Source organism: Erpetoichthys calabaricus, chromosome 1, assembly GCF_900747795.2.
Source record: "Erpetoichthys calabaricus chromosome 1, fErpCal1.3, whole genome shotgun sequence".
Lineage (NCBI taxonomy): Eukaryota > Metazoa > Chordata > Cladistia > Polypteriformes > Polypteridae > Erpetoichthys > Erpetoichthys calabaricus.
The window spans coordinates 1,368,393-1,387,178 of NC_041394.2; the positions used below are offsets into that span (position 1 = coordinate 1,368,393).

Below are 18,786 nucleotides of genomic sequence, written 5' to 3' on the forward strand. Positions count from 1 at the left end.
AGGTCGATTCCATTGCACTTGCCATTTTCCAAGTTTGCGGACAAAGCAAAACTACGTGAACTTTGGATTAGCGTTCAGCATTCACTCCTTTGGTTTTTAGAACGTCTCATCCTATTTTGTCTTCTCTTTTCTGGAGTTGGTGAAAGATCAGTAGGACTTTTTCGTGGGGTATCTTCTGCGGAGTTTCTCAGTGTTTCATCTCCTGGTTGCCTCCATTTTAAATAAATTCTCCCCATGCATCAAAACCCCAGAAAGCAAATAAAATGAAAGAATTTCATAAGATTGTACCAAAGAAAAATGTTAAAATAACCCAAAGTCCTAGGAGCAGATGATCAGCCTTCCAGGGTGGCCCGTCCGCTGATTCCGCTTGAGGGGACGAAGCTGTGGATGCCCCCCTTTACGTGCGGTCAAACTGAGGGGTCTGTCCACGTCTGTGTGTGTAAGATTTGAAGCCCCCCTCCTTTTTCATGTTTTCCTCCTGCTCTTCTTCAGCGTCTTTCGTTTCCCGCTCTCTCCTGCACGTGTTTGTTCTCCGTAGCTTTTTTCCCTTCTTTATTTTTCGTTGTTCTCCTTTTCATCCACTATTAAGAAGTCAATTTCGGGAAGTTGTTTAGCTGCTTAGATCCTCCTGTAAAAAGCAAGGCCAAGGTCTAGTAAACTCCTTGAGGGATTCATCTTACAGTTGATCTCTTTTAGAAGTTTCAGCTGCTCACATTAATTTCTCTTCTCTCTGCCCTCTTTAGAGAGAGGAGTTGCACGTATTAAAATGGCTTCTTCTGCTCATGCCAGGATGTGTATGGTGTGCTTCTACCACATTGTGTGTGTTGTTTTTTTTTTGGCCATCTCTGAGTGGTTGTGGGGTGGGGTGGCCTGGGGACTTTTTTATTTTACCCTGTTTTTTTAATGGTGCCCTTTTTTATGTGGTTGTCCCCCTTTTTTCTCTTAAAAATTTTCTACAAAAATATCAAACCTTTGAAACATCTCCCGAAGGCCTTCTGTCAGAATCTTAAGCCTTGTCCTTGCTGTCGTCTGCCAGGTTCACCAAAGATACGCCATCCTTCAAAGATGACCTGGACGTCATGAAGTTCCTTTGCAAAGACTTCTGGGTAAATGTCTTCAGAAAACAAATCGATAACCTGAGGACAAACCACCAGGTAACCTTTAGCTTGAGTTGTTTTTTAATTTCAAATGTTTATCTGTGTAGCCCAAGTTTAACATGATATTGTGTGCCCCCCTTTGATGCTGAGTAGTGCCTCAGTGTTGGCAGCACGCTGATGGTCAAAACCCCACGGAGAGCTGGCTTGATTGTCTTGTCAGCTCACGTCAGTGCGTGTGGAGAAGTTAAACCCGTTAAATGTTCTGAATGCAGTCGTGGACTTTTTTTAAGACTGCTTTTGTATGTTCTTGGTAAATGTTATCATTCACATCCACATGTCAATCTCCATTGAGGGACAGCAAAGGCTCATGGGAATTGTAGTCTCTCTGTGGCACAGTATATGCACTTGGTAGTTGCTGAGTTTATTCTTCTTTGCTATTTCTGTTTCTTTGTATTTTTTTGGCCCTTTAGTTTCTGTCTGAGTGATTCTGATTTCTAGGGTTTGCTTTGTTGGCAATATTTCTTGCTTTTTTTTTTTACTTTTTTTTTTTTTTTTTAATAAATACTCAATTTTTAGAAACAATCCTACTGGAACTTGTTTCTACAAGCCACAGTTCACAATTCTAAATCTTGCAAAAGTAATACATTCTGTTATTTTTGGACCATTAAATATTTTTCTTGAACTTTGAGGCCAAGTACATTTTGGGATAGTGGAGGCCAAAGCCAGCTTAGTAGAGTGGAAGTCCAGGCTGCTCTTGTGTGCACCTCCAAATTCTGACCTTCTCATACTGGCTCTTCTTGGAGGTCTCTCACTGCTTTGGCCATTTTGAGTGAGTGGATCACAACATTAATTAGCCTGACATTTTAAAAGGTGAAGGCCTCAAGCCTGAGCTTGGGTTTAGGGACCAGGCTTGTGCTGATCGACACATTGACAACACAAAAGATGCTGATGAGGAGGTGCGAGGGACTTTTGAGGTGGCCCGGCATTACGACTTTTCTCGTATGCTTCAGAGATTTGAGTGTTAACCTTCTGTTTCCCCCATAGAGTGATAGGGTGAGGAGCACAGACATCTGGGAGATGCTCAGAGTGAAGCCGCTGACCCGCCACTTCGTTGTGGTGGTTCAGGTGTCTGATCCGGATACCTCCCTGTGGAGGTTTTAAGGGCAGAACCAGCTGGGGGGAGACCCCGAGGAAGACCCAGGGCTCATTGGGAGGATTATATCTGTTAGAGGGCCTGGGAGTGTCCTGGGAATCCCATACTATGAGTTGGCAAGAGTGGATCAGGAAAGGGACTATGGGCCTTACTGCTGAGACTGTTGCCCCAGTGGGCCGGTTTCCGATAAGGGGTCGAAAATGAATGAGTGAACTTTGTGTTTGGTGGGTTTCAATCCTGAGCGCAGAAATGTCTTTTTAATAAATTGATTGATCTCTCAATTTCTTTTCTTTTCGCCAGGGCACCTATGTCCTGCAGGACAGCAAATTCAGTCTCCTCACCCAGTTCTCAAACAGGAAGCAGTACCTGTTGGAGGCTCCAAGGGTAAGGGACTTCATTTCATTCTAAAGAGGGTCAAACCGCCATTCCTTAGGAAACGTTTGCGGATCTGATCAACGTCCACCAAGTGCACCGTGCGGCTTCACCCCTGATTATTAATATTACAAGCCCTGTTTCCTAAACCGTGGGGCCTCATTGCAAAATGTAACGTGAAAAGAGAATGTGATGATTTGCAACTCATGTAAAGACCAAATTTAATTGAAAATGGAACAGAGACAGCCAATCAGATGTTGAAACGGAGAAACTGTTTTGAAAAATGTCTGCTCATTTTGGATTTGATGCCGGCAACACGTTTCAGAGACATGGGCACAGGGTCCTGTTTACCACTCGCTGTGTGGCATCAGCTCTTTTCTTTCCACAACACTCTGTAGACATCTTGGAACTGAGGAGGCCAATGGCTGGAGTTCTTGAAAAGTGACATGTTGTCCCACAGTTTGAGGTCTCCTTTGTCGTGATTTTCATTTCACAATCCATCAGATGTTTTCAGTGGTTGACAAGTGTGGCCGGGCCACTTCAGCACCCAGACTCTCTTACTTAGGTGCCATGCAGTTGGAATGCATACGGAACGTGGTTGGGCGTTGCCGTCCTGAAAAGGACGTCATGTGTTACTCTAAAACCTGAAGATATCGTTCAGCATTGATAGTGCCTTCCCAGATGTGCCATGTTCACTAACGCACCCCTCACCTCCATACCACCACAGGTTCCGGTCTTATGAATGGTGGGCTAATAATAAGCCAGGTGGTCCCTCTCCGCTTTAGCCTGGAGGATGCGGAATCTATGAATTCCAAAAGGAATGTCATATTTTAATTTGTCAGACCACAGGACAGTTGTCCACTTTGTCTCAGTCCATCTTAAATGACCCTGTGCCCAGAGGAGGTGATGGTTTTTCTGGACCAGGTTTTCTTTGCATGGTGGAGTTTGAGTTTGCATTTGTAGATGCAGCAACATTCTGTAAACAGACAATTATTTTGGGAAGTGTTTCTGAGCATGTGCAGAAAGGAGTTTGTGCCACTTGAGGGCCCAAAGGTCACGGCCATCGAATGCTGGCTTTCCGGTCTTGTCCCTTGTGTTCAGGGATTTCTCTTGATTCTCCAAATCGTGGAATGATTTTATGTACTGTAGACGAGGACATCCCCAAATTATTCTTCTTAAATGGTTACACTATGTGGAGGTGAACACCACCGTCATCCTTCTGTCTGACAGACTCTGCCTCTCTGGGCTGCTCCTGTTAAACCCAATCATGTGACTGACCTCTGGCCAGTTAACCTCAGCAGCTGCCAGATGTTCCACCAGCAACTTTTCTGGTCGTTTGTTGCCCCGGCCCAACTTTTTTGAAATGTGTTGCTGGCATCAAATCCAAAATGACAGACAGATATATTTTTTAGTTTTCAGTTTCAGCATCTGATTTGTTCTGTTTGTTAGATTTTCAAATAAATATGATGCGACGGATGGCCACAGCCATTACCCGGCCGGGATGTCAGCTGGATGGAAGGACCAGGGGGAGAGAACATCATCCACAAGGCACTACCTTCCCAGGGATGCTAGAAGGCAGCCCTCCTGAGAGGCTGTGGCACCACAGGTTCCCGCAGGGCATGCTGGGAGTTTGGCACATCCCTGTTGGGTTCTGTGGGGGCCACCAGGAGGAGCTGTAGAACCCTACGTTGGGTTTCCATCACACGGGGGAGTAATTCCAATTATCCATGATGAAGCCAGCAGGAGCACTCCCAGGTGTAACATATCATTTGGGCTGCCAGAGTTGGGAGGAAGAGGAGGAAGAAGATTCTGATGCCAACTGTGCTGCTGGGTGCTTTGTGCTGTACTGTTGTGGTGAGTGACGGAGAAGAGCTTCCCCACTGTGTGTTGCTGAACTTGTGGGCCACCGTTTGGGGGAGCTGTACGCCCCCCTGGTTTCCACAATGACATTTAAATGATTCGCAAATCGTCACATTCTGTTTTATTTACAATTCACACTGTGGCCCAACTTTTTTTTTAGAAACGGGGTTGCCAACCAAAGGGCAGTCAAGCCACACTAGTTGCTTTGAAACAGTACAATATTGACCGGGTTGTGTGGGAGGGTGTGCCGTATGTACTGTTAGGGGGTCTTACTTTAAATAAGTGGCTCCAGTGGGCATCCTTGGACCTGAGGGAGCACACGTGGAGAGCCTGAGGTGGGTCACAGTGCCAGTAGCCAACATGGAGTTGCTTCAGCTTATGAAGGCTAAGATACTTTGCATAGTAATTCCTTTTGCACCAACCCTGATTGAAGGCATACAGTGCCCACCAGAATGTTTTCTTTGATTTCCCCCTCTGCTCCACAGTTTAAAATTACAATTCAGACATGATTAAAGTGCACACTGCAGGCTTTCATGTAAGGGGATGTGCAGACATTTTGGTCACAGCATGTAGAATGACAACACCATGATGTTTGGGACACAGCAATGGCAGGTCTGTTCAAAGTGTCAGTCATATTTAGCACTTTGTCACGTATCCCTATCATGCAATGACTGCTTGAAGTCTGTGACATCACAGCAGGGGTTGAGGGTCTTCTCTGGTGATACTCTGCTGAGCCCCTCTTGTCGTAGGGCTGCCAACCGTCCTCATTTTTAACGTGCCATGGATTGTCTGGGAGGAATTTATCAAATTTTGAAAATATTTTGGCTTCTAAAATTTGAAAATCTCCTTATCCTTATCATTGGTAAAAATTGAAAGCTGTACACCAATCAGCATTTGTGGAAGTTGTGCGCACACAGAAACTTCACTTCTATTAATAATAATAATAATAATTCTATAATAATAATAATAATAAATCACTTCTATTCTGGTAGTGAACATTGGAGACATTGAGGAGAGCAGTTGACGTCGATATCTATCTATAATCGAAACTACAAAGGCCTGGAGTCTGACACCCGTGATTTAGGTCACCCTAAAGGTTTTCCCGATGGCTCCAATGGTTTTCTTCTCATTTTTTGGCCTCATAAAGGCTTCTTTGACTTTCATTGGCACAGCTCTTGTCCTCCTGTTGAACAATGGTGACTGCGGACAAGGGCGGAGTGGTGGCTCTGATGTTAAGGATCTGCGCTGGTATCCAGAAGGTTGCTGGTTCAAATCCCCGTCACTGCCAAAAGAGATCCCACTCTGCTGGGCCCTTGAGCGAGACCCTTAACCTGTCATTGCTCCAGGGGCGCTGACTGTATGATGGTTGACCCTGTGCTCTGACCCCAAGGGGTATGCGAAAACTAACAAATTCCTAATACAAGAAATTATATAAGGGGAAATAAAGAAAAAACAAATAAAAAAAGGTATTAGAAACAGGCTAAGGGGTCTTAGCAATGAAAACCCTCTGAGGAATCACAAACCCCAGAAACACCACTTGTCCCATACATGATGGTGACCTAAAATTGGGGGCATGTACAAAAATGATGTGAAAGTTATGTCTCTGCGGCGGGTTGGCACCCCGCCTGGGATTGGTTCCTGCCTTGTGCCCTGTGTTGGCTGGGATTGGCTCCAGCAGACCCCCGTGACCCTGTGTTCAGATTCAGCGGGTTGGAAAATGGATGGATGAATGGAAGTTATGTCTGTGAATCCCCTTAAATGAATGTCTGCAGGGGGCACTTTACACACCATGTCTGAATTGTTTGATTTGTCTTTGTCCCGCACGTTATGGAGGACACTGTATTATCGGTGGTCTTACACCAGATGCTAGAAAGGCACCAGAACCTGTTCCTGTCTCACTTATGAGAGACCCCCCCCCCCCCCCCCCCCCATCTTGGTCTCTTGGGGTCTTTACACGCCAGTGGCTCTTTCTCTGTTCTTACTCGAGCTAAGCAGTGCCGTTTCACACGGGGTTTCAAAGTCGCACAAATTGTATGAACCTGAGGGCTGCCCCTTTGATAAAACCTGCCACATCCTCTGGGCCCCCCTTCCCCTGAGATAAGCCGTTTTGTTTGCTTTTGTCTCCTGCTCTTAGTATTTGGCATACACCTGTGGAATGGTGAGAGGCGCCCTTTCCAATCTGGGAGTTGACAGCATTGTGACAGCCGAGGTCTCGCTGATGCCCGCCTGTAAGTTACAGAAGCTGTGATGTTCTGTTTGTCTTTGATGTATGGAGGTGGATGGTCTTGTCGATGAGATATATCAGGTGTAACAAAATTGAAGAGCAGCTAATAATAAAATAAAAATAATACATTTTATTTATATAGCGCCTTTCCCATGCTCAAGGCACTTACAGAATATAAGAAAGATACAGCAGGGTATACAGTATGCAGTGCATCCGGAAAACCTTGGCCAGTTTCGCCCATTCCTCTTTGCAGCACCTCTCAAACTCCATCAGGTTGGATGGGAAGCGTCGGTGCACAGCCATTTTAAGATCTCTCCAGAGATGTTCAATCGGATTCAAGTCTGGGCTCTGGCTGGGCCACTCAAGGATATTCACAGAGTTGTCCTGAAGCCACTCCTTTGATATCTTGGCTGTGTGCTTAGGGTTGTTGTCCTGCTGAAAGATGAACCGTCACCCCAGTCTGAGGTCAAGAGCGCTCTGGAGCAGGTTTTCATCCAGGATGTCTCTGTACATTGCTGCAGTCATCTTTCCCTTTATCCTGACTAGTCTCCCAGTCCCTACTGCTGAAAAACATCCCCACAGCATGATGCTGCCACCACCATGCTTCACTGTAGGCATGGTGCCAGGTTTCCTCCAAACGTGACGCCTGGCATTCACACCAAAGAGTTCAATCTTTGTCTCATCAGACCAGAGAATTTTCTTTCTCATGGTCTGAGAGTCCTTCAGGTGCCTTTTGGCAAACTCCAGGTGGGCTGCCATGTGCCGTTTACTAAGGAGAGGCTTCCGTCTGGCCACTCTACCATACAGGCCTGATTGGTGGATTGCTGCAGAGATGGTTGTCCTTCTGGAAGGTTCTCCTCTCTCCACAGAGGACCTCTGGAGCTCTGACAAAGTGACCATTGGGTTCTTGGTCACCGCCCTGACTAAGGCCCTTCTCCCCCGATTGCTCAGTTTAGATGGCCGGCCAGCTCTAGGAACTGTGGAAGTGGATGTGGATCCACTTACAGATGATGGAGGCCACTGTGCTCATTGGGACCTTCAAAGCAGCAGAAATTTTTCTGTAACCTTCCCCAGATTTGTGCCTCGAGACAATCCTGTCTCGGAGGTCTACAGACAATTCCTTTGACTTCATTCTTGGTTTGTGCTCTGACATGAACTGTCAACTGTGGGACCTTCTATAGACAGGTTTGTGCCTTTCCAAATCATGTCCAGTCAACTGAATTGACCACAGGTGGACTCCAATTAAGCTGCAGAAACATCTCAGGGATGGTCAGGGGAAACAGGATGCACCTGAGCTCAATTTTGAGCTTCATGGCAAAGGCTGTGAATACTTATGTACATGTGCTTTCTCAATTTTTTTATTTTTAATAAATTTGCAAAAATCTCAAGTAAACTTTTTTCACGTTGTCATTATGGGGTGTTGTGTTTAAAATTCTGAGGAAAAAAATGAATTTAATCCATTTTGGAATAAGGCTGTAACATAACAAAATGTGGAAAAAGTGATGAAGCGCTGGGAATACTTTCCGGATGCACTGTATAGTGTTGTACAAACCAGATAAATAAATAAAGAAGATTACGACAGTGAATTCAGAGGAAAAGCCTAACAGACAACATAACTGATGGTCTACTCCATTCAGATACAAAAAGTCAAACTTTTGAACAAGGAACAGAAAAGTATTACATATAAAAACTGCTAAATAAAAAGAATGTGAAGAATACTAATTAATAGGTGCTGTTGCTAGGCAACAGATGTATTAGCAAAAAAAAAAAAAAGAGTTAGCAATGATAGGAATATTAATAAGGTAAGATATCACACATCAGATATTACACGAGGCTGTGATTACTGCACATGAATTAGCAATGATATGAATATTAATAAAATCACACATCGGGCAGACAGAGCGGGTATCGCAGTGGTCTGTGGTTACTGCACACCCAAGTAAAGGGGAGAGGCAGAGGGGCAGGGGACATGGCGCCATTTATTTCTGTAGCACATTTCCATACAAATGATGGAGATCAAAATTAGAAACATAAGATTAGACAATGCTAAGAAACAAAGAATAAAGTGAGCTCAGGTGGTCAGGGAGGGCAGAAAAAAACAAAACAAAGGCCATGAGACCACCTGGCCAGCCCCCTACTAGGCATTCTACCTGACATCAATGATCTCAAGAGGCTTCACGTGAAAGAATGAGACGATGGCGGTCATGTGGCCTTCAATCCATCAATGAAGGGACATCACGGCACCCTGACTAGGGGGTGGTGGCGCAGAAAACTGGAAAAAGAACAGCAGAGAATAGCAGGGGTCAGTGCGGATTGTGGACATTTGATAGAAATGAGAATGAAATGCATATGCAGAATATCAGGGTCACACTCAAATGGAGCTCCGAGAAAGCCGTGTTACAATAACGGGGGGTTTAGCAGTTTGTTTAAAGGGCTCCACCATATCAGCCTGGCGAATTTCTATCAGTCAGCTATTCCAGATTTGAGGTGCCTAACAGCAGATGGCCATCTGCCCGCCTCACCACTTCTTTAAAGTTCAGCTCTTGGAATTCTAAGCAGCCCCTCATTTGAAGATCTGAGGTTACGATTTGGAGTGTAAGGTGACAGGCAGGACGGAGTGAGATGATTGAAGGCTTTGTAGACCATCAGCAGGATTTTCAAGTCAATTCTAAATGGCACAGGTAGCCAGTGTAGTGACACTCAGACTGGGGTGATGTGCTCGGCTTTTCTTTTCTAGTTAAGATTCTGGCCGTTCCGTCGTAATCGATTTTTTTTTTCTTTTTTTTTTGGTGTTTTCTTTCTCCAGGTAAATTTCAAGTCGTAATTCAGAGATCCTAGAAGACGCATCTCTTCGACAAGGTGCTTTGTTTTTTCATCGGTTTAAGTTTCTGTAGCAGTAAAGGGACCGTTAGCCTCTGTTCAGACACAGAGACACAAACCACTGGAAATGACGCCTGACGGGTGAGCGAGAGGCCATCGCAGTCGTAGCCCACATACTGCCCTGGTGCTGAAACGAGCAGCTGGTCCAGCCAAACACGGGACAGACCCCTGTGTTCGGCCCCCCCTGGGTCAGTGCAGTTTTGCCTGAGTATCTCTGGACTGTCATTAGGATGCAATGAAACCCGTTGTACTATAAAAAAGCGAAATAAAAGATGATCAGCGAAGGGCTGTGTGCCCTCTGGGACCACCAGACAGGAGGGCAAGCAGCGGCTGACAGGACTTGAAGGTGGTCCTCACCCAAGCAGGGTAATAAAGTCATCTGGAAAGGACAAGTGGATGATCCTTAGTCCTTCAGGCCACTTGGGGTGGGCAGCAGGGGGCTTCGGTCATGTCTCAAATACAAAGGTGGGCTCCTGACACTTTAAGGCGATGTTGGCATTTCCTCCCAAAGGGTCAGCCATGACTTTGGGTTTATTTGTTGCCCTGTCTTTGTGTTTGTCCGGCTTCCTTGATGCACTTCTTGGACCGGTGGGATAAGCCGACCCCCCAAAAAAAACTCCATTCCAGTCCTGTTTAGGGGGCACTCTGCTCAGGTAGATGTAGCCCCCATTCTGGTCCTCCTTTTTATTTCTAAAAGTACCCCCCCCCCCTCCCACCAGACTAACTTTGCTGTCACCCTGTTAGTGGCCTTTCATCTCAGGCCCCCTGTATTCCCCCCGGCTAGCTGGCCAGTTTTTTTTAACTGGCCTTTCCTTCATCTGGACTGGTTATGACCTCCGCTAAGTGCAGCACTTTGGTATTTGACAGATTATTTGTCATTATAAAATTATTACATCATCCCCAGAAGAGTTTCAAAATGGACCTCCTAACCCGGGACAAGACGGGGTCCAGGAGTCAGGGTGGGACTAGGAAGGCCGGGCTGCAGTCAGCCCGCGTGTGACGTCTCTTTTGTTCTCTTTGTCAGTTGTCCCCCCACCCCGCCTCATTAGTGTCCCCTCTGGGTGGACTTTGTCTGTGCCTGCCCATGTGTTCTTTCAGCCTTGGCGCCCCCTGGAGTCTACTTCCTGTGTCTGGGACGTACGACTGGGCACCTGACGTCGGCAGTTCTTGGACATTTTGGTTTTGTTTGTTCTGCTCAAGTCTGACACATCAGGATGTTTTTTTGATCCCCTGGGACATTCAACGATTCTCTCAGCCCCCAAAAAGTAACGTGGGGTTAGTAACAGACTAATAAACGATCAAGTCTGGGTGGGGGATTCATTTAAAATGAGTGAAAAGGCCTGTTGGAGGAGTCATGCCAGGGTGTGGGTGGGCTGCAGGCAGGTGTGTGTGGCATCTTGACAGCCTAGCTGGGAATCTGGTAGAGCGCTGGCACCTTCTGAGGCCACAGAATAAGGGAGTTTTAAATGCCCAGGTCATAAACTATTGTAGGTTTGTATAAATAAGCCCTGGCGGTGCTGCCCATGAGCCCCCCGTAGCTGCTGCCCATGCCAGGACCTCAGCCTTTGGATGTAAGATCAGCAGTTCTGTGAATGGCGTGCTGCCCGCTGACCGTTTTCTTTTATGTTTCTTGTGTCTCTCAGCTTTGCACATCCTTGAAGATTCTGGGCACCTTTGTCAGTGGTCTTGTCGGGCAATGAGAGGAGATGCAGGCTGATAGATGCCAACCTGTGCCACCATTGCCATCCCGCACGTGTTCAGCACGATGGTCGTAGTGGTAGTGGTGGCTGTCCCCAGGATTCCAGTGGATTTGGCCACCACAAATCTGACCAGCGGTGCCACCCCTCAGAGTGGACGCCTGCTCCTTTGTTTTTCTTTTTGTCTCCTTTACATTTGGTGTTGCCAAGTCCACAGATGCACGTGTTTGGCTGTTGGGTGGGGTCTCGGCCCCCAATTTCAATTACTTTCATATCGAAACGACAAGATGTGCAAAAAAAAAAAAAAAGAGGCCATCTTTCAGGGCAGTGGATTTCCGCAGGGTATTTTTTTATGAAATTAATTTATATTATTAGACGTCCTTCAGATGACTGGCTTCTGTCAGATGCTGTCACAAATAAAAGCCACTTTAGTTTTGGAACACGGCCACCGTGGAGTTTGTGTGTCCGGTGAGGGGCACATTGAAAAGCAAATGGGCGCGGGTTAAAAAAAAGAAAAATCTACAAGGGGGTTTGGGGTGCTCGGCCTGTTCAGAGACTGAGGGGGGCACGAGGACCCCCGGGAGTCAGAACTGTTTAGAACTGAGGGACGAGGGACATGTGACACATCCGTGTTGTGCCTCAGCAGCACCCAGATGGCATTGGCCTTTTAAGGGAGTAAACAGAGTGCCACTAAATGCCCGTCAGTACCCGCTGTGAGAGAACAAAGGAGAAGAGTTGGGGGATTCACCCTGTAAAACGCGACAGCAAGAGAGTCGTCATACAAGACTGAGTCCATCTTGACTGTCTGAACTAACAGGGTTTTTATAGGTGGAGGACAGGAAGGGGCGGGGTCTCCGGTGGAAATGAGGTCAGCAGGAGGGCGTGATGGAGCAGCGGAAGTGGGCGGAGTCTTAACTGGGCTTTCCTTCTGGTGGTCTGTGGAAGAGGGGAACGTTAATAGCGTTCATCAACCCCTGGCTCTGCTTCTTACTGCCAGTTGTGCACATGTGTGACACCGGCTTGTCACACGACAAGTATGACATCTTCATCTCTATCTACATGAACTGTGACACAAGTCTGAAATCAGGTCAAGGTGGTCAAATTCCCAAAAAATAATCCCAACAGAAAACGAGGCGCAAAAAACTGAAATGAAACACAAATTCCATAGGGCAGCATCGGGCGGGGGGGGCGGACCCTCATCTTTATAGGGCTGAGGGCCGTCCCTGGTGGTGATGGGCACAACACACAAGGCACATATCACAACAAAATAAGAAGTTACCACAAGATGGCACTGTGGCAGAACATTAAGTGCATTGGATTTCATTCAGCAAGGTGACGACCAAATTCTTTAAACCTCTAAAACCTCCAAAGCTAAATCTCCGTCATCTTTAGAGACCAAGAAGGGATTGTAAAAAATATAAATATATAAGTAAATAACTAAATGGCAGGTCACGACGACTGCATTGTGTGCTCTGATCCACTTGATGGCAGCAGAGACCACAGACTTCAGGCCCAGGTGGTGTCCTTGTGACCCGAAGTGCCCTGCAGACGCTTTGGATGTTGCTGACGACTCAAACGAGGAGAACGAAGTTCTGGCTTGGCAACCGCGGATCAATCACTGGGACCTCCCTACCCCCCATTGGGGGCATCTTTACCAAGCGACAGCCGCTGCAAAGCCAACACCACCTTGGAGGACCACCCACTCCCACCAATCACATGGTCTCTTTGTCCCACCTCTATCAGCTTATACCCCTTGGTGGTCTGGACTCTAAACCGAGGTCTCCTAGTGGTTGATTATTTATTTGTATTATTTATTTATGACTGTCTATGCATTCACCTTTATTTATTTATGATTGATTGATTATTAGTGTAGCCCTTGAGCCGTCCTGCACTTGTCCCCCGCGGTCCTCGAGTTCATTCCGTTGTCCTGTGCCACTCGCTGTGTGCTGTGATGCCCTCCGAGCCCTGAAGTCTGTACAGTAAAGTCCTGACAGTTCCAAAAATTCCCACTAGAGGGGGTGGGGGAAATCCCATTTAAAAACCCCGGCAAGACACAGAAATGGCTTAATAAAATCATAAAGTCATGAAGACACTGTGACATCACACGCTGTCCGAACGTCCCAAACCCCGCAGTCCAGCCACGGGGTCACAAACAGAGCCCTACCATTGGTGCTCTTTATTCAATTATTTTACGCTATCCCGAGGAGTTGCTGGGACATTCTGGGGTTTCTGACGTCGAGACATTTGATTAACGTGTTTATTTCATCTTGTCTGGTGTAACTCTTTAGTGTCTCATCACGGCAGTCGATGAGGCAACTTCCCAGAAGTCCCCGGGAGCACGCACTCATGTGACATCATCAGCATGACCTTTTCAAAAGGTCACTGATGTGCCGTTCGAGTATCCAACCAATGACGTAACCTGCGCTCCTCGCTATTTTCCTTCTCAGTTTTCCGACTTTTACTTTCCATTTTACGATTCTGAGTTTTGCTTCACGTTTCATGTTTGGCAGAAGATCAGTTTGTCCCTTTGGTTTTGACCCCAGCCTGTACTCCATTTTGTTCTCATCTTCTTCTTCATAAATAAAAGAAATGTTGGAAAATCCAAATCACAAAACCCTCCAAAAAGATGAACCACCAGGAGCTGTGGGGAGACCCTCAGGATTTATTGGGCTGAGTGAAGTCCTTGGGGGTGATTGACAGGTGGCCCCGCCCACAAAGCACATGAAGCGTCACCAAGCCCTAGAGGACAAAAAAGGTGGGCCTAAAATGAGGAGACGAGCCCCCCGGACCGAGATTTAAGAATTGGTAGGTGTTGTGAACGCAGGAGCTCCAAAGCACTTCCAATAATGGCCACTAGGGGGAGACACACCGTCAAAGTAGGCCTTGAGGAATCTTCATTAAATTAAAGATGTATTCTTCACAAATTGCTCTTCAATACAATGAAGCTGCATGAAGTCCCAGATGCAGAGCAGTTGCCCAAAGACACAAAGACAATCCAAGATCAACAACGTCCCAAGACAGAAATCCAAAAACCAGCGAGAAAATAGCAAAGCGCAAACAAAAAACACTAAAGTGTCACCAAGACTCCCACAGGCCGTCACTGTGAACCACCAGCAGATGTGGGAGGGGCCCTGGGTTTATAGGGCAGCCCCTGGCAGTGATTGTCAGGTGGCCCCGCCTCTTGAGGGACCGCCCACAAAGCACATAATGGAGGAAAGTGACGTTAACTGTAAACAAAGAGCCAAAAGTGACCCCCAGGCTGGCTAAAGTGTGACATGTGACATGACAATAAAGCCACCTTACTGGAGAGTGCCACTGAAATGTCCCCAAGGTCACCGTACATGTTGAGAAGACCACCCAGAGCCCTGGGAGCTGACCTGGTGGCCACTGCTGATGACAAGCCCGGGGCTGATCTCAGAGTGGTCTTTCCAGGGACTGTTTTTGAACTGGTGAGGCTGGAGACAAACCAGTATGGCGGTCGTCCTCCTCATTTTGTCATTTTTCCAGTCGCCTGTGAGAAGGCAATGCAGCAGTCAGATGAGGTGGGCTCAGCATTGAATGCCAGCGAGGGGTCGACATGCCTGAAAACGAGTGGACATCCATTAATTAGTGGTGTGTGTTCCACAATTTGAGGAATTAAAAACGTGTGATGTCTTCCCAAAAAAGGGATCTGATATTAAAAAAAAAATGAATGAAGTGGGCACACAAAATCAGCCTGGGGTGCCCAGGTGCCCTAACCACAGTTGGCTCCTGCCTTTGACTGGGACTGCTGGGATTGGCACCGGCTGCCTGCCACTGCTTATTGGGGGAGCATCTGCACAATATGGGCAGTTGGGTGTTCTGCTTTGCCACCACTAGGTGACACTCAGTGACCACACATGTGTGTGTGGCTGGCATGCCGTGGGCCTTTGGGATTAAACTGCTCCAGGCTGGTGGGCCGTCTTCAGTGAGAATCCTGCCAAACAGATGTGGCTGCCTTTAGAATTTAAGGGAAGATGGCACCTGCGTATCACAGCGGACCACTTGAACTTTGGGACCACTTTGTTCTTTCTAATTATTAAACCTATGTGACTATCAGGTTTACCACCACAGACTGGCATCATACCAGTTCCCAGCTGGCATTGACCTTGCCCTGCACGCCTTTGGGATGTGAGCAGATTCAGATCATGGAGGGAATGGTTTGGGATTTAAGGGCGTGACCAGAGTGCCACCCCACGTCCATATGGCCTCGTGTTGGGCATGGTGCATTGGGCAGGGGGGGGGGGGAGCTGTGAGGAAAGAAAACAAACCAGCAAGTGACGATGGAACACAAGAGACCACCAAGTCTAAGTCCATTTTGGCAGGGGGGGGGGGGGGAACAGGCCTCCAAAGACCCCCACAAAATTCCAGACCTGACTGAATTCAAGTCAAGGTTAGGCTTCACCCTAGGCGGCCTAACCCCGTCTCAAAAGGCAGGCCTCGGCCTAAGGGGGCCCAGAAAAGAACCAGAGGGTCAGAATAAGAAATGGAAAACCAGGAGACCGCACATCCAAAACAAATGAAACAAACGTTGTTTATAATCAAAGAATTCAAAAAAAAAAAAATGAGCGAAAGTGAGGAGTGCAGGGCAGACACAACACCCGACACGGGCACCGGAGGAAAACGCCAGTCCGCAAAAAAAAATAATCTGAGGAAGTGACGGAAAAAAAAAAGTCAAATATCCTGCCACCAAAGCCCCTAACCGTAATCCGAACTTCCATAAGAGTCCAAATCTCAGAGGAGACCTCCACAGAATTCCTGTTGAATCATGGGAGACATCGCCGTAGCAACCGTTTATTGCACGTTTGTGTTCTTCTCCACCTTTACTCCTTTTGAACTCCCCCCCCCCCATTGCCTGTCGCCGAGGTCATTTCCCAGGGTGACGCGGGGTGTCATCGATGTGACTAGATTGTCACAGGTGCTTTGTCCTTGTCCCCGTCTGGATGGACTCAATGACTGGTGCACAGTTGGTGTCCACGCGGGTCCCTTAACGGTTTTCTAAGAATTTTTCGCTGCTCCTTGGTGTTTTGTTTTTTTTTTTTTTTGGGTTTCCCTTTTAGGATTTTTTCATCTTCTGGTCTTTCACCAGGGTGGCACAGGGCTTGCTATTAGCAGGGGGGGAGGTGGGCAGTGCCAAGTGGGCTTCATCTACTCCATGTTTGCTGGCAGAGCAGCAAAGAGCACCTCCTGATGCACAACTGCTGGATGCCAAATTCAATTGTACTTACGGGATGGCAGCTGGCAATTTCTATTTGTTAAAAGGGAGTTAAAGACGCTATAAAAATACAAAAAGCAAAGAAGCACTGAGCACAGGGGTGTTGGCCTCAGCAAAATCCACTGAGCGCCCAGAAAGACTAACTTGGCACCTTGAGGACGTAGTCACTGGGGGTGCTGCAGCTGCTGCTATTGCTAAGGTGACCTTACGGTGGGCAGTGCCAACATGACAACAGGCCACCCGCTCTGCCCAATGTGATCTCTGCCCACTCCATTGGCTTCCTGGACAACAACAAAGAACATCAAAGGGCACTCCCTGTAGAGCAACTGCCACTGTGCAGTTTGCCGGATGCCAAGTTTGTTGCACTTATTGGATGGCAGCCTTTTATTAAGATGAAAGGTTTAAAGACCTCCCATTGTGAAAGGCGCTATAAAAATACATGAAGTAAATGCTGGCCTCAGCAAAACCCACCGAGTGCTCAGAATGACTAACCTGGCACCTTGAGGACGCGGCCACCAGGGGGCACCACAGCTGCTATTAGACAGGCGTGACAGCACCGAGGTCACCTGAGGGTGGGCTGGAGTTGTGTGGGTAGTGCCAACAGGATGGCTGGTCACCCCCTCAGCCCAAAGTGACCTGTCCCTGGACAACAAGGCAGAACATCCAAGGGCACCTCCTGTAGAGCGAATGTCACAGCACAGCTCTTGAAAAGAGTTTCTTGTCATTATGGGATGTCAGCCCTCTTTTATTAAAGTGAGGGGAGTAGAGCCGACCAGCTGGGAACAGCAGGGTTGGGGGTGGGGTGGATGGACCCCCTAAAGAGAGGTGGCAGTGTGAGTTGCCCCTCCTTATGCGCCACTGTGACTTCATCACTTCCTGTCCCCCTGCGCTCGGCTTTCCTTGTGTCACATCAGCCTGTCCATCAACTTCTTGGTGGGACACCTGATTTTGCCAACAGTCCTGCCAATTTATGAGCTTGTGGAGCAACCGTCCTTCTACATTTTCGTCTTCCTCTCTGTGAAAGGCGCTATATTCATTAACATTCCATGTGTGCTCACCCAATATCGTGCCACTCAGTAGGTGGCTGCTTTAAGTGAAAGGCGCTATATAATCCTTGATTGGGTTCTCTCAGGTGACAGTCCACCACAGCTGGCATATCGCTTGATGGCTGTTCTGTATCTGGCATCATCTGCACGTGTCACTCTGGGATCCACTTGGCAGGGGGCACAGAGACCTTAGGGTCCTCTCAATCAGCTGATCTCCTGACTTGTAAACTAAGTGAGAGTAATGGGACGAGCCGAGTCCGAGACCCCCAATACCCTTCTACATGGGAGGAGGTCTGTATGTCCTGAAAGCTTCAAAGCTGTGCCAGTGTCACCAGTGTCTGAACCCAGAGCTAGAGGGGCTGTTGACATGGCGTCCCATTGGCTCCCCTCCCCCCATTTATTCTCCAGTTTAATGAAATCCACAGGGCCATGCATGTGCGTCAAGCCAGGGGTCGCGACTCCGGTGACCCCCCTGGTGACCTGTGTGTTTGGCCAGGTGTCCACAGTGCCAGGGTCCAGGTTGTCCGTCAGTTGAACTGGGCAGCAGACCAAAGACCCCCGATGCTGACCTCTTCTAGAGGCCTTTCCCTTCCGGTCTGTGTCTGCATTTAGAAGGCTCCCAAAGGAGAGACTGTGGTGCCAGCTGGCTGACTGGCACACAATACTCAGCAGTGCCCCCTAGGCTTGCCTGCAAAGCACTGACTGGGCACTTCAGAGGCACCAGCCAATCAGCAGACTTGACCCCACCCCACTCCCCCATATTCCCCTTTGGTTGTCGTGACACTTTGTCTGATTTTTCAAGTGTCCCCCATGAAAGGCGCTATATGATGATCTCACCTTACACTCACCTCTGGTGTTCTGTTTAGCAAAGCACCTTGTGATGGCACTTAACATGAAAGGCGCTATATGACATGAAGATAGGTGTGTGTGTGTGTGTGTGTGTGGGCAGGGAGCTTGGCATCCTGTGCCATGTGTCATGGTGTGGCACTCTAGGCTGCCATGCCATATCTGTTCCTTACCAAGGTATGGCATTGTTGTGCCATTAAAATTCCTCTGGCATGGGACCAGAGCTGCCATTCTCTTGTGTGGAGCTGGCATGTTCTCCCTGTGCCCAGAGGGTCTATTTCCCCATGATCCTCATAAACACTCACATCAGAGTAATTGGTGGCTCTGGACTCGTCCGAGTGTGCCAGTGGAGTGCCCTGTGATGGACTGGCACACAGA

The 18,786-nt window shown here is 47.7% G+C and overlaps 1 protein-coding gene across 2 annotated transcripts in view; it reads left to right on the forward strand.

Annotated features, from left to right (window-relative positions):
- trappc6bl (trafficking protein particle complex subunit 6B, like) overlaps positions 1–11,731 on the forward strand; it is a 36,635-nt gene extending 24,904 nt beyond the window's left edge. The window contains exons 4-8 of one of the 2 annotated variants that reach the window (XM_028795413.2): positions 1,037–1,154; positions 2,551–2,634; positions 6,617–6,710; positions 9,513–9,565; positions 11,230–11,731. In XM_028795413.2, the coding sequence (XP_028651246.1) occupies positions 1,037–1,154; positions 2,551–2,634; positions 6,617–6,710; positions 9,513–9,544 (328 nt within the window). In that variant the 3' untranslated portion in view covers positions 9,545–9,565; positions 11,230–11,731. Of the gene's footprint in view, positions 1–1,036; positions 1,155–2,550; positions 2,635–6,616; positions 6,711–9,512; positions 9,729–11,229 lie in introns of those variants that run through there. The other variant, XM_028795405.2, reaches the window with a different exon arrangement.
- Positions 11,732–18,786: the final 7,055 nt, after the last annotated feature.